Source organism: Melanerpes formicivorus, unplaced genomic scaffold (genome assembly GCF_026170545.1).
Source record: "Melanerpes formicivorus ecotype bairdi unplaced genomic scaffold, bMelFor1.0.p_v2 SCAF_22, whole genome shotgun sequence".
In the NCBI taxonomy this organism is placed as follows: Eukaryota; Metazoa; Chordata; class Aves; order Piciformes; family Picidae; genus Melanerpes; species Melanerpes formicivorus.
In genome coordinates, this window is record NW_027142374.1 from 6530181 (window position 1) to 6544545 (window position 14365).

Genomic DNA, 14365 nt, shown 5'->3' on the forward strand with positions numbered 1-14365 from the left:
CTCAAATGGTTAACAATTACAGTCTGAGTACAGACTATATACATATTTATCTAAATAATCCCTACACAGAATAAGAACCAAACATCAACACCACAATGTTAAAGAACTGAATGTACATTCTCAAGACACAGTATGAGCTAGTAGCAACTTGCTACTGAAGCACAATTTCTAATGGTTTACAGAGCAGTAAGAAGAACTAATATACCCTCACAATCCAGTGAAAATAGGAGGTCTGGAATTCTGAGTATGAGATTTGTTGTGCTTAACTTTGACACATGCATGACTTGCTTGGGGACTTGCAAAGCACCTCTTAGGACCTCAAAACCAGCTCAAATATCTGTTTCAAACACTGCTGGTAAACACTGAAGAACTGTATCTACCATCTCATACTACTTGGAAAAGAAAACTCCATTCTATTTTAAAAAAGCAGCACAGAAGCCTACTCAGGCTTTCCCAAACCTTTAATGTATCTAAGAACCACAGAGGTCAACAGCCAACTGAGGAACAAGTTGTTTACAAGACCTCAGCAACTTCCCCCTCCTCTGCAACTATAAAAGGAAGCTCTTCTCTCTCCTTCTTAGGAACCTACAAGTTGGCACCAGAAGCAAGAGGATGACTTCTGAGGCAAACCATTGTAAACTATGTTGCTACTTCAAATTATGATGTTGCAGAGAAATGAAACAACTGCTAATTAATGAATGCTGAGAAAATACTTTAAAACCATTCCTAACTGTGCTTTATAAGCAAAAATGCACGTATATGCATTCGGTAGTACAAAACTGACACTGCACTCCTGGATAAGAGCATCTGGATGCCAGAAAAGCAAGAGCTCTATCACTACTGCTTTTTCAAGTTAAACAGCACACAGAACTTCTGATAAAAATGTGAATACATACTCCACAAAGATAGATTGGCAATTTTTGTTGTCTTTATTTATTTACTTGCACTGTGCACAGAATTCAGAATCTCAAGTGGCTGCTACATGCTTACCTGCTTAAACCAGCAATGTATATAACTTACTACATGCATGGGCCAGGGCACCTCACCCTAGAGAAAGGTAAGTGCCACTTCGTGTAACAAGATTTGCTACAAGTGTAGACTAAATGGACCTCCACTACCTCTCCAGTACTCATGACAAAATAAAACTGTTTTCATACATCCCCAGTCCAGCTGCTCTTGAGGTCAACTGCACTCACATCGCTCACCTGGATACCTCTCCTGGTCTGGAAATGGGGACAGCACAAAAGCAGGCAGTACCTATTTCATCTCCCTGAAAGTTGACAGAAGCTTTACACATGTACTGTATACTTCAATGTCAAGCCAAGGACTATCACTAGTGAAACAGATACACCTGAAATTGCCCTGACAAAGGTCTGGTTTAAACAAACTTCAGATTTCCAAAACTCTTATGCCAGGCAGCAGTGCCTGGCAGTCCAGATACACAAAAGAAGGCCTTCAAATTCTCCAGGCATGGAGAAAAAAAGCTGGAAGCATAGCTCATATGAACTGTCCTGGGAAGAAGACACAGGCCAAAAAGCTCAAGCAGAAGACTTCTATCTTTTTAACACCATAACCCTTAAGATTTCTGTCAGGGCTTTGGTAGAATTGTTATAAAGACAACAGGAAAAAGCACTGCTCTATGCTGAACAAGACATCCTGCAGGGATGGAAGGAAACTGACTGTCAAAGATTAATAATTCAGAGAAAACATCACTGCTCAGACTGTGATTAAAATCATGCATGGCCCCAGATATATGCACAAGCACATTTCCACACAGTCACATTTCACTCCGCTTCAACCACAGATGAAGAAACCACACTTATTAAATTACAATAAGACTTTAAAAGAGAGCAAATATCTCAAATGATGCAACGGGAAGGATAAATAGCATGTACAAGAGCTGTCTGAATACAGTGGGTACTGATGTATGTGTGAACTCAGATATTGCCAGTAGTATTAAGGAAAATACCTGCCTTCTAACCAGCTGCTTCGTGCAAAATCCTTCCTGTCCTTTACTTTTCAGAAGAAAATGAGACATTAATTTCTGTTACTGCTGTAACCTACCTAACTGCTCAAGATATGGAAAACTGGCTGGCACAGCAGCTCTTCAAAGACAATTGTCAGATGGGCCCACTGGTAGGGAATTTCCCACAAAACAAAACAAAAAAGTCTTTGGATTGCTAAGAGATTTTGGGTTTCTTGCTAGCTCAGTGATTGATAATATGCCTATACATGTTCCTGCTCAAATATGGTTGCCTTCTTGGAGAGTCAGTGAATGTTCCCCTATCTACTGTATTCCAATATATTCCTTAAAACAAGAATACCTCAAACACTTGATTGCAACCAAACAACTGTTCTGAATACAAAGTAAGGGGTCCATACTGAGCACCTAATGATGCATCCTCTAGCTGCTGAAAAAAAGTTTAATGAGAACTGATCTTAGCTTTCACTGCTGCATTGCAGGGGCAGCAATGGAGGCTAATTTCAGCTCGAATCCTTCAAGAACAGAAAGCCAGAAGAGTGGAGGTATTTTTAGAATAATTCATCAGAAATATGAACAATTTGAAATGTACCAAATGTGGTCATAAGCAACAATCTAAACCCATTTTAACAAATGCTTTAAATTGTATTTACCTCCACGCTTTTTAGGAGCTTCAGGTTTCATTTTAACGGTATTTCTGCTTCTAAATTCAGGCCCTTTAAAATCATCTTTGTCTTCATTCAGCACTGGCTCAGGCTGTACAACCACTGTACCTAGAATGATTTCATTTAGAAATTGGAAACCATTAAGTGAAGTGCAAAAGTCCTGTTTAAATAAAAGCCAACATAGTATCTTTAAAAAAAAAAAGAAGTAGTGCTGTCTGTTGACTTAAACTCAAAGTTTTGAATGCACAGATGTTCACAGGAAAAAACAACCAAAACAACTAACTGAAAAGCCCCACCACACACTTCAAACTACGTCTGGATTGCAGTTGTAGGACAAAAGCCAAAGACTGAATGGGCTATGAGGAGCAAATTCTGCATTCCCTGCCCTGGTGCACTACATGCAGAGCAGGACTGTCCTACTGCTGGGTGTGTGTAGTACAGGGATTTGCAGTGCAGTGCTACAAATGAAGGGCTTTGATTAGGTCACTTAAATCCATCAAAAGCCTTAGAGGAACTATTTTTACTCTCTCTTTTCCCCCCCCCATAACCAGTTTCCACTATCATGATTTACATCAACATGAAATACAAGAAAAATCAATACAATAAAACCTGGTTTGTCTTCAACAAAATGCAAAAATTCCTTTGTTTTTTATTTAAACAGAAGACTCTCTGAATGCAAAAAAAAATGTACTGAAGATCTCAGTTTTGATGCTTTCACTGTAAGAACACTAGAAATCACCTAATATTCTGAAAAAAATAATTTTAAAGTCACTTCTTTAAGTATTGCCAAACACACAGTAGCTACATGCTACTGCAGCAGTAGTCCCTCATATTTTTTACTGTAGCTTTCATAGGTAAGAAACACAGGAGATTAGTCAAACTCACACTATAGTTAAGAGCAGGATGTAGGCTTATCATATTAACTATTTAAAATTATGCTTAAAACCAGATCAGATAATGACATTTCCCCTACCCCGGTTTAGTTTTGCTTTAGTTGATCTAATTGTCAAAAACCTCAAAGACAGAACAGTACAATAAGTAAGACTTGAAAGGGAAGAAGTCTGAGATTTCCACAAAAGAACAGAAAAAAGTATTTCTTGTTCCATGCTGGTTTTATACAGATGTCAGTAGACATCTGAAATTAAGTCACCAGCACATCCTGGTGTACCCACAGGCTGAAGTGCGCCAGAGTTCAAAACTGAAGGTGCTTGGTTTCCTCTTTTGAATGAGTGCACTGTGTGTGTTTGTGCTTGAGCTCCAGCTTGTATGCTCATATACAAAAAGCCAACCACATGTGCATTCTAGTTAACTATTTAGGCTGCACCATCATCTTTTCTGATTTGCTGAATTCAGAAACAAAGACAGACATGAACTACCTTTAGGCAAGCTTTGCATATCAACATCATTTTCTGAGTTTTCATTTGAAATATCTTCATTTACAGTCTCATCTAAAGTTTGTTCATCATCTGAGCCAACATATTTTGTTACAACTGTAGGTTTCCTGCACAGAAAAAAACCAAACAAAGAAAAAACACACCATACTGTGACAAACAGGTAAGGCTGGCACCTTTTTTAAGGAGAATACCAGAATTAAATTAAGGCATTATGAGGTGGGGTGCTCTAAGTTATTGTATTAAGTTGTAGACCAATTTTCTTGTTAGGAACAGGAATTCTCCCCTCTGAGGTGAAACAAAAAGAGGTACTAATAAAATAGTTTTGTTTCAAAGGCTTCCTGCATTATTTTTTTTTAGTAAAATTGAAGTTGGATGTGTTTTTATGAAGGTTTTCAGGGATATCACACTTCTAGGAAAAAAGCCTAAATGAAACAAATTAATGTTTCCTCAGGAATTTTGTTCATCACTCTGAGTTTAACAGGCAGTGTAACAGAACACATAGGTTAAAAAAATTACAACAAGCAGCTTGGCAGAAAAGATGCTTGCAAGGAAATAAGGGAAATGAAAGAAATGAAAAGGTGACTACTGAATAAAAAGACCAGGAGACAGAACTTCACACAAACTGAAATAATTAAAATGAATGAAATTACCATGTTAGGGCAGGGTGGGAAAAAACTAGAAAAAGAATGTGACTATAATTTTCAGTAGTCTGAAGGTAGTACATGAACTACTGCAGGGTACTGGTTTTGTCACAATTTGGCATAGTATGACAAATATGAGTGAAAATGTCCTTAGTGACAGAAAGGAAGCAGAAAATCAAGACTGTATAAACTATATATCAATGAGTTCAGCAGGACACTGGATTCAGAAGTTGGAGAAATTAAAGACAAATATAATACTAAACTTGCAACTCTACAGTCCCCTAGCAGTATGGTATGACCCAGTTAACATTTTTGGAAAATTGCATGCAGAAATAGCAAGAGTGAACGAACAACTGTAGCAACACCTTTGTCCTGGAGATACATAAGAATTTTGCTGTGTCTCTTAGTAAACCCTACTTTTTATGATCTTCATGTTTGACCCTGCAAAATGGTTTGAATTTTAGTAGCATTCTAAGGTATTTGTTTTACCAGCACCCTGCTAACTGAATGGACTTATGCTGGTATATACTAAAAGTATCTGGCTTAGTCCTTGGGCTTTTCCAGTTTCACATGCCAAAAAAGCAGTTTGTTTTTGTTTTCCAAACCAACCTTTTTGAGCGTGATGATCCTACAGATTTGGTTCTTTCCGAAGAACTACTACCCTAAAAACAAGAAAACACTGAAGTCAACACATCTGCGACCAAGTGACATGTCAAGAAAGACAGCTTCTTATTAGAACACACTTCAGAAGTCACCAGCACTCTTACAAAAAAAAAAAAGGGGCAAGAAAAGCATTAAGAAAAAGTGACACCCAATTTTTCAACAGTCCTGACAGTTCAGGTCATCTAAATCTATGGATTTCAGATCAGTAGGAAGACCTGAAGAAAACATCATTCTTCAAAAAAAGAGATAGGCGTCATCAAACTCTGAGCCACTAATGCTCACGAACCTCCTCATGCATGTATCTTAAAAGAAACAGAGAGGGCACTGTCAGAAATTGAGATATTCTGAGAGAAACACTGCATGGACCTTGAGTACTGATGTAACTGAGGAAATTCTCAGTTTGTATAACCTGCTGAAAGTTCTCTCAGCTTTCGTAAGAAGCGACTGGGAAAGGCTCATGTTTAATGTTGGGGGGAATTTTGAACCCACCACAACCACTGGGCAGCTCTAGTCATCAGCAGTTCTGGTACCTCTGCTGTGTGTATTTTCACTGCAATGTTAACTTTCCTGATCAGCATGCCTGCCCACACACCCACCCACCTGCCTCCACATTCCTGTGCATTTCCACTTCCTTACACTCACTAGGATTCCTCACAACACTGAAGTGCTGCAGAGGCTGCTGCAGGTCTATGAATGTTTCTCACACTATGTGAAAGAACCACCATCTTTTCTGGCACCTAGATACAGAGAGCTCTTGAAGGCTGGCACTAGGGAGATATCACAAGCATGCACCCAAGAACTGCCAGCAGAATACAGACACTTGTTATCTGACTCTTATGCCAGAAAAGCCTGGCCATCTTTGCAGGCAAACTTGTATTTGAGAGGTTTGTGCATGCATATCATAACTAGGTTTGGACAATATCAAATAAGTAACTGAATTTACTGCAGAAGAGGAAAACTAAGGCAGGACACCGGCAGTTGTGCTTTATATATTGAACATTATCAACCACAATGTTTGCAACAGGAAAGTAGGTATTAGACATAGCACATGAAAAATGTCTTTGATGCATCTAACAACCTATAAAAGAAACTTGCTTGTTATCACTAAGAATCCTGTATCTCTTTTTTAAAAAGAAAGCATATTTGCCTAAAAGGACAACCAAGCACCTGCTGCTATCTGAGTGACAGGGTGCAAGCATTAATCACAAGGCAGAGACCAATTCTTTTAAGCCAAAAATAAGTAAGAGCCTATTTACACATAAGCCAAAGAACAGAATAAGAATAAAAGAATGTTCTGCAAGTTTTCTTAAAAAGAAAAACTCCATTTGCAATGTACTCAGGGTATCACAGAAAATATTTAGTTGGAGGAGGCCTTCAAGATTGAGTCCAATATGCATCAATTAACAAGACTCTGCATTTCTTCACAAAAATGCAATCACATACCTCAGGTAAGAAAAACCTAACTCTGCATTAAAGACATTTTTCCCCGGAATTATTATGCATCAAAAAGACAAAGAAGTAAATATGTGTATTTCAATACTATAGGAATAAAGGAGGGTGGGGAGGGAGAAAGAGGACTGCCTTAATTTAAGTAACTGCCATACAAAAATTTAAATTTACTTAAAACTACATTTTAAATTCATTTTAAAATACTTCACAGATTATGTTTGTATCCACTATAAATTATGACATTTACTGCATGGCTCTGCTAATATTCTTTAAGCATTTATTGTAAAAGTAGCAGTGAACTCAGCATTTTCTATACTAGCCATGAAACTAGAATTCAGAAGCATTTTCATTCCTACCTCTTCTCTACTGTTCTCCATTGAACTTGAACTACTTTTAGATTCTCTACTTTTACCTATAGAAAGAAATCAAAGGAATTAAAGTGAATTACGTCACTGAAATGCAAGAAACATTAGTTCTTCACACTATGTCATAGCATTTTTTATGTTCCACCAGCATGAATAAAGACAACACTGTGGTTTTCAGAGACAGACCTGCACAAGAGACAGACCTGCACAACAAAGCACAACTCATTATATGGCATCAGTTTTACAGAAAGCTTTTAGAGATTACTTCCAATTACACCACTGACAGGCTCAAAGAAGCCCTCCCACAGCTGAGGAAATATGGAAGAAATTAACGTGCAACTGTATATGCAGAAGTAAAATTAACTTCTTAATAAATGAATAAATGCACTAACTAGAATTATTTTCTCTTATACATCTTGACATTAGAACTGTAATATTAAATCTAGGATCATAAAATCACAGCCATGGAAAACACCAGTTTGTACATGCTTGGTAGAGAAGTCTTTGACCCTGGCAGCAACCACCTCTGTAGATTCTGTATTCAGACTGCTAACAGGCTGCACGTGCACTACTTCCCAAAGCAACAGAACCTGATTTTCTATCTGTTTCTCTGTGTGACGCACCCCACAGAATGACAGTGTGCGGCATCCCTTCCAGCTTCCAGTGCTGACCCAACCACACATGCTCTATCCACTTCAGGGCTATGAGTGTGCAGGATTTCTCCTGGGACTGATGCTCCAGGGGAGGAGCTGGGCACTCCAAACAGGAGCATAAAGTCAGTCTCTCTTACACTCTCAGTGACTCTCCTCCTGTACAGGAGGGAGACATGCAATTCAAATGCAAAGAGGATAAAAAAACATTCCAACCTTATTGATTCTATGATAAGGCAGTAAAATCAACTCAAAATCATATTAAGAAAAGCCAGAGTGGAAGTTACTGGGGCATCCTATCACTCCTAGCATCACGGTACAGTTCAGTTCCAGGGCAGCTCCCAAGATACAAGTGCTCAGTGAGCAACGGCTTCATATTATAATTGACCTCTGAGTGAGACAGGGACATGCTTGACTGTGTTTACCATCATCTCTCTCCTCACAACACTCAACCTAGTAGTTCACACATCATCTCAAATGCTGGGAACAAAATTAATTTTATCACTGTATGAACCTGATTTGGCCCAAATCCTGTCTGTCATTTGTACACTGAACAAGTATCCTGTTGATTAAGAAAAGGCACAGCAGCTGAAGACACTATCATTATGCACAGAGAACTGGGAAGGGAAGCAAATTTGCAAAGTTAATTCTGGCATTTCCTATTTTTTTTTAAAGTGCTTAAATGTTGTATTTTCAACTAATATGTTCTTTTTCAAGAAAGAGAACATGAGATCTTGAAACCAACACTGAATCGTGTTTGCTATTAATAAGTGTACCCCTGTTTCAAAGGGAATTTGTACTTTTAGGCAAAGAGCCAGATTCTGCTTTGTAACTACACAGGATAAAGGGAAAAGATTTCTTTCTCCCAGTATGCTCCTCAGCAGAATGTCACTTTGAGATTATCTATATCAGAGTTTAGGTTATTATTCTGCTGAAGTATCACATGAGTAAGTTCTTTTTCTTATGTTAACAGTTCAGTTTGCTGCTGACACAAGGAGGTTAGCACCACATGGCAGCAAACTCTCAAGAAAAAAATATTAGAACACATTAATTGCACACCAGCAAACCCACATAAATTTATTACTTGGGACAACTTGGGAAGGTTAATCTCCTATTTTCAAACTCTCGTCATCCTAAGTAATAAGCTCTGTAGGAGTCAACACACTGTCATTCTGTAGTCTTATCACTTCAGCACAACTTTTAGCTCATTAAGCAGCAGAGACTGAAAAGTTGGCATCTGTAACGAGTCCTAGCTAAACTAAGAACTGGGTTTAACCTAGTTAAATTTGGAAATAAATTTTGTTCAGTATTGTTAGGAAATAATTTCACATGTCTGTAATCAGCATTGTGGTGGGTGTGGTTAGAATTCAACACCTATTTCTGACTTGCAGGGAAAAATTTCTAATACTGAATTTGACCTTGTGTTGGATGTGAGGTTGTTTAGAAGTACTGCTTTGAAACATTTCCAGATTACATGTCGACTTCTTCTTTTACTAATTATGAAAGCACAACCTCCAGAACTTCTTCCACAGCTGTAAGGTGTGCAAAAGCCGTGTCAGCAGAAAAACCAAGACACTGCACTTACACATACAGGTGAAGTGAACAGGGAGCTTCTACCCCCGATACAAGTGTGTTTGCCAGCTCACATTTCATGGCACGTAAATTAGCAGTGGGATTACTGTTTTTTTCCACTTAGAAAAGGTTCAGAGCTGAAATAAACACTGTAGCAAAGGCCTATTGTGTATTTATTATGGTTTCACCGCTGACATCACATTAGGCCTTTGCATAACTATCCCAGTGGAGTGCAACACAGTAACGCCACGAAGTGATTCAACTTTAGAATCATACATACATTAAAAATAAAACCATAACATGACTTTTTACCTATGGTTTTGTTTTTAGACAGTGCTGGAGGAGAATTTGCGTCCTCAGATTCTTCAGATGACTGAGCCAGGAAGTCATGAAGTTTCTGTACCAATGTATTCAACTTGCTTTCACTGTTAAAATACAAGTAAAGCTCAAAGTTACCTACACATCTCACAAAGAAATTGTTTAATCTCAATATATACCTGTAAAAGAAACTGAGTTATTGTTTAAACAATTGCTTCTACAAGAAAATTGATCAGAGTAAATAAAAATGGCAAAATTTTGTTAAACCCTGAGTAAAACAGGTGCAGCCTTACTGACAAAAAGCAGCAAGAACTCTTTAAAATAATAAAAAGCCTATTTAAATTATTTTTAATGATTAAAATTATCTGCAAAACTGAAGGAAGTCTGAGTGGTAATTCTGCTATGACAGGTTAAAACCAGTAAGATCTTCGTTATATTATTTAAAGTCACCTTTGAGGATGTAAAGCCTGGGAAATAATGGTAGAATTTCACCTACAACCTTAGAAACAAACAGATCTACATGCTTATGCAAAGCTTACATTAAATCAGTCATGTACATAAACACATATCCTGCACTGATTTTTGTCAAAAAACATCCATGCAGGATCAGAGAATTTCTTGATCTGTTTGTGGGAATTTTCACTAGGCAGCTTCAGACACCAATGTGTTGCACGCTCATTACAGTAAAAAGGCAACACCTTTATCCTATGCTTTCACTACAAAGCTCCACTGCTTCATAATCCATGCTATTCCTGCTCATTTTTACATTGTTTATTGCAGATTTCCTCCTCCCAAAGCTGCTACTGCTCTCCACAGCATGTGCCTTTTTCTAGTCGCCAACGTGCTGAGGGAGGCCAAGGGCAGTCACCCTTTCAGACCCCCATGTCAACAGTCAGCACTCAGCAGTCTGTCACCACTTCCCTCCTGGACCATGCCATCCCTCTCAAACGTGCCAGCTGATATGCCTGAGTCATAGTACCTCATCACCAGATACCAGCTTCCAAACTGCTCAACTACAACGCCCCCTTCAGAAGTTAACCCAGTTTAAGGACACAGGCTTCCATCCTTTTTATCTCCCCCTTACTTCCAAATTGGTTTTCTGACAGCAACAAGAAATAAGATTTTCTGTCCTCCTTTTTTAGAATACCATCAGCTCAACCTACTCACTTTACTATCCCTACTATCTATCAGTTTATTAACTTCTGACTTTCTATTTAGCCATTATTGCTAAAAAAACATAATAAAATCATCTGTTTGATAAGGACATGGAGGTTCTCCTGAGCACTGAGCCAAAGGTACCATCACATTAATGCAAATGACTATTTAAAGCAGTGAAAATAACCACACATAAAATACCCACTACAAAATCAATCTGTAATGTCTTTAAATCTTCTGAAATACTCAAAACAAAACAGGGCTTTGTAATGAAAAGATTTTCTGCATGAGGACACCTTTGCATCCACACAGATACCATCAATCACTTGAGCAACTCAGAAGGAGGGTAACAAAGCCCAGTTTACTCTCAAGTGCATCTTAAAATTCTTTTCTCCATCCGCCTGAAATCTTCTTCTCCAATTACTGGACTCATGCTGCTGCACAGCTCCTGGTGCCTGAACTTGAGGCTTCCTTTTATTCTCATGGATGGAGGGTATACTCCAAACAAACTACAGAAAATACTACTGACACACCTAGGCTTTACCAAACTGCACGCTCAACTTGAGGAGGGAGATTTATGACAATTTATTCACATTAAGTTAAGAAAAAAAAAATAATTAAAACATAAAGAGGTTTTATGTTCATCCCAGACAGTCTGGAAAACTCATGCACATTGAGAAAGGCCACAAAAAGAGTGTATTTTTGGCAACTGGGGAAAAAAAAAGTCAGACCACGTGTGGAATTCTGCTCATTTGCTTTATAAGTAACTCATTTTGGTAACAGCATTTTAGACAAAGAAATGGGAATTATAGAAAAGTTCCAATATGATTGTTCTCAACACAAAACAAATTCATAGTAGCATGGAGGTGTCTTTGTGACTAACACTTGGGACATTATCTACTGCCATTTACGAACTCTTATTCTAACCAGACTAAAATGATTCTTCTCAGAGAAAAATACTCATGCTGACAAACAATGTCCAAAGAAAATCTACAAATGTCTTCTCAACTTGTCTTTCCTCTGATTACTCAGCATTTTGTACTGTAAGGCTGTGTGAAGGAATAGCAGGTCAAATGTAAGTAAAGGTGTTACACTTACTATCCTTCACCACAAAAAAAAAGTTAATTTAGGGCAATGCTCTACCTGGTTTTGTACATAAGTGATTTTGTGTCACACATTTATAGCTCAGAATCTATCTGCAAGATTTTTTTTAAAGCTTAGACTGCAAAATCCTTGCTCTTTGCAATGTATTAATAGACCTATCCACTACTAAATTGATTATAACCCATAAAAAGAGTATTTTTTTTTTTAATATAGGAGCCTAAAAATTGAGAACCACTTCAGAAGCACAACGTAAAGCCAGCACCTCCCTCTACCACACAGCAACAGCCCCAACACCATTTACCAGCATTTTCAGACTTGCATGTTCTAAAGAAATGGCTTCACCATCAGTCCAGAGCTGTTTCAACACTGTTTAGCCTAATTAAAACAGGACTGAAAGGAAAGGTGTCCTACTATTATTGGTTTGGCCATGAACCTGATTTGTGACCTTGGGAAACTATCCTATGAGAATACCATTTCTTACCTAAATTCAGAGCAAGTGCTGCACTCAAACAGTAAACACCTGGCTCTTACTAGGATTGAAAAAAAAAAAGTACATATTAGGCAAACCAGGTATTAGGCTAAATGATTCTACAGATCAATAGATACAGAAGGAAATTAAGGGACAGCTGGTGTCCTAATCCAGACACAACATGCTTAATTCAGTCTGGCTGTTGAATGCTGTCCCCTTGGACATGCTTAGCTATATTGGGTCTGCATGGCAAGGTTTCTGTGGCAGGGAGTCTACAGGTGTGGCTTCTGCAGGATGGTGGTAGAAGCTTCCCCCTATGTGTTTCATAGAGACAATACCAGATGGCACCAAGATGGATTCACTGCTGGACAAGGCAGAGCCCATCAGTAATGGTGGTGGCACCTCTAGGATAATGTATTTAAGAAGGGCGGAAAACTGCTGCTTAACAGCAGCTGGGAGAGAGGAGTAAGAATATGTAAAACAGCCCTGGAGACACCAAGGTCAGTGAAGCAGGACGGGAGGAAGTGTTCCAGGTGCCAAAGAAAATTCCCCTGCAGCCCATGGTGAAGCCCACAGTGAAGCCAGCTATTCACCTGTAGTCCATCAATGATGCAGTGCCAGAGCAAACAGATGTGCCTTGCTACCAGTTTAAAAACCACAGAGGAAAACAAAAAAAGTCCTCCAGAAGGACCAGATGGTCCAGGAGGTAGACCAGAAAATGTAATTTTTGTAATTTCATTCCCATAATCTGGCAACCCCTTTATAAACAGGCACTTTTCTCTGTTTTCCCCTTTTTTCCTCTCTTTCTCCCTGCTCCCAGCACAGACCTTTATCTCTGGTGATGCAGGAGAGGTTTGCGGCCTTCAGTGGCCTCAGCAAAGCTAGTTTGTAGCCATACCATTTCAGGCCTAGTGTTGGGGGAAGCACTGAGGTATTGGGGGGGGCACTGAGGCTTGTGTTTTGGGCTTATTTGGGGGGAAGGCTGGAAGGTGTTGGCCTGGTGAGGTTTTGGTAAAGCCCAGGTTGAAAAGAACTGGGCCAAGGCTGAACAGGAATTTGTGTATTTGGTATGGTTTTTTATGTATTTGTGAATAGTATTTCCATTTAAGTTTCCAATTGTTTGCTCAACCTAAGACATGCCTGAAGAAGGCTATCATGTCATGAACAACACACTGCAGCACTCTGTTCCTAAAGGACTGCACCCATAGAAGGGACCTCTGCTGGAGAAGCCTGTGAACCGCAGTCTGTGGGAAGGACTCAAAATGAAGCAGCTTGGGAAGGACTGTCTCCCTGTGGGAGGGACCCCATACTGCAGCCAAAGTCTGGGAGGAGGAAGGAGTGGTACAGACAATCTATAATGAACTGACTCCATTCCCTGTCCCCATGCACTGCTTGGTGGAATGAGGTAGAGAAATCTAGGGGCAGAGCTGAGCCTGGAAAGAAAGGAGGGGTGAGGGGAAGGTGGTTTAAGATTTGGTTTTCTTTTTCATTATCCTGCTCTGATTTGATTGGTAATAAATTTAATTCCTCAAGTTGAGTCTGTTATGCCCATGAGCCAAGTGATCTCTCCCTGTCCTTATCTTGACTCACTAGTCTTTTGTTATCTTTTCTCTTCCCTGTCCAATTGAGGTGAATGTTAAAGCAACTTTGATGGGCATGTGGCACCCAGCCTAGGTCAAACCACCACCTTACTTCATTAACTGGTTTAGCTAACGATCATGCTTCTGCAAAATGAGTCACATCATCTTGGACAAGTAAGATTCGAGGGAACAGCTTTCATTTGGATTCCACTTGCTATGCATTCACATGACCATTCTCCCTGATGGCAGGTGAGGTGCTTAAGATTCACACCGAAGGCAGGGCAAAGCACAGGACTGGCCATTTCTGCAGCAACACTAGACTACAACAGACTGGATTGTAGAACTGCACTGGGAAAACC

General features: G+C 39.1%; 1 protein-coding gene across 2 annotated transcripts in view; it reads right to left on the reverse strand.

The window, feature by feature from the left end:
• The window catches only part of ATRX (ATRX chromatin remodeler), a 94081-nt gene that overhangs the window by 67188 nt on the left and 12528 nt on the right, over window positions 1-14365 (reverse strand). For both annotated transcript variants that reach the window (XM_068151987.1, XM_068151989.1), the window contains exons 2-6: window positions 9693-9805; window positions 7150-7205; window positions 5291-5343; window positions 4023-4147; window positions 2635-2754 (exon numbers count right to left, since the gene is read on the reverse strand). In XM_068151987.1, the coding sequence (XP_068008088.1) occupies window positions 2635-2754; window positions 4023-4147; window positions 5291-5343; window positions 7150-7205; window positions 9693-9805 (467 nt within the window). The remainder of the gene's footprint in view (window positions 1-2634; window positions 2755-4022; window positions 4148-5290; window positions 5344-7149; window positions 7206-9692; window positions 9806-14365) is intronic.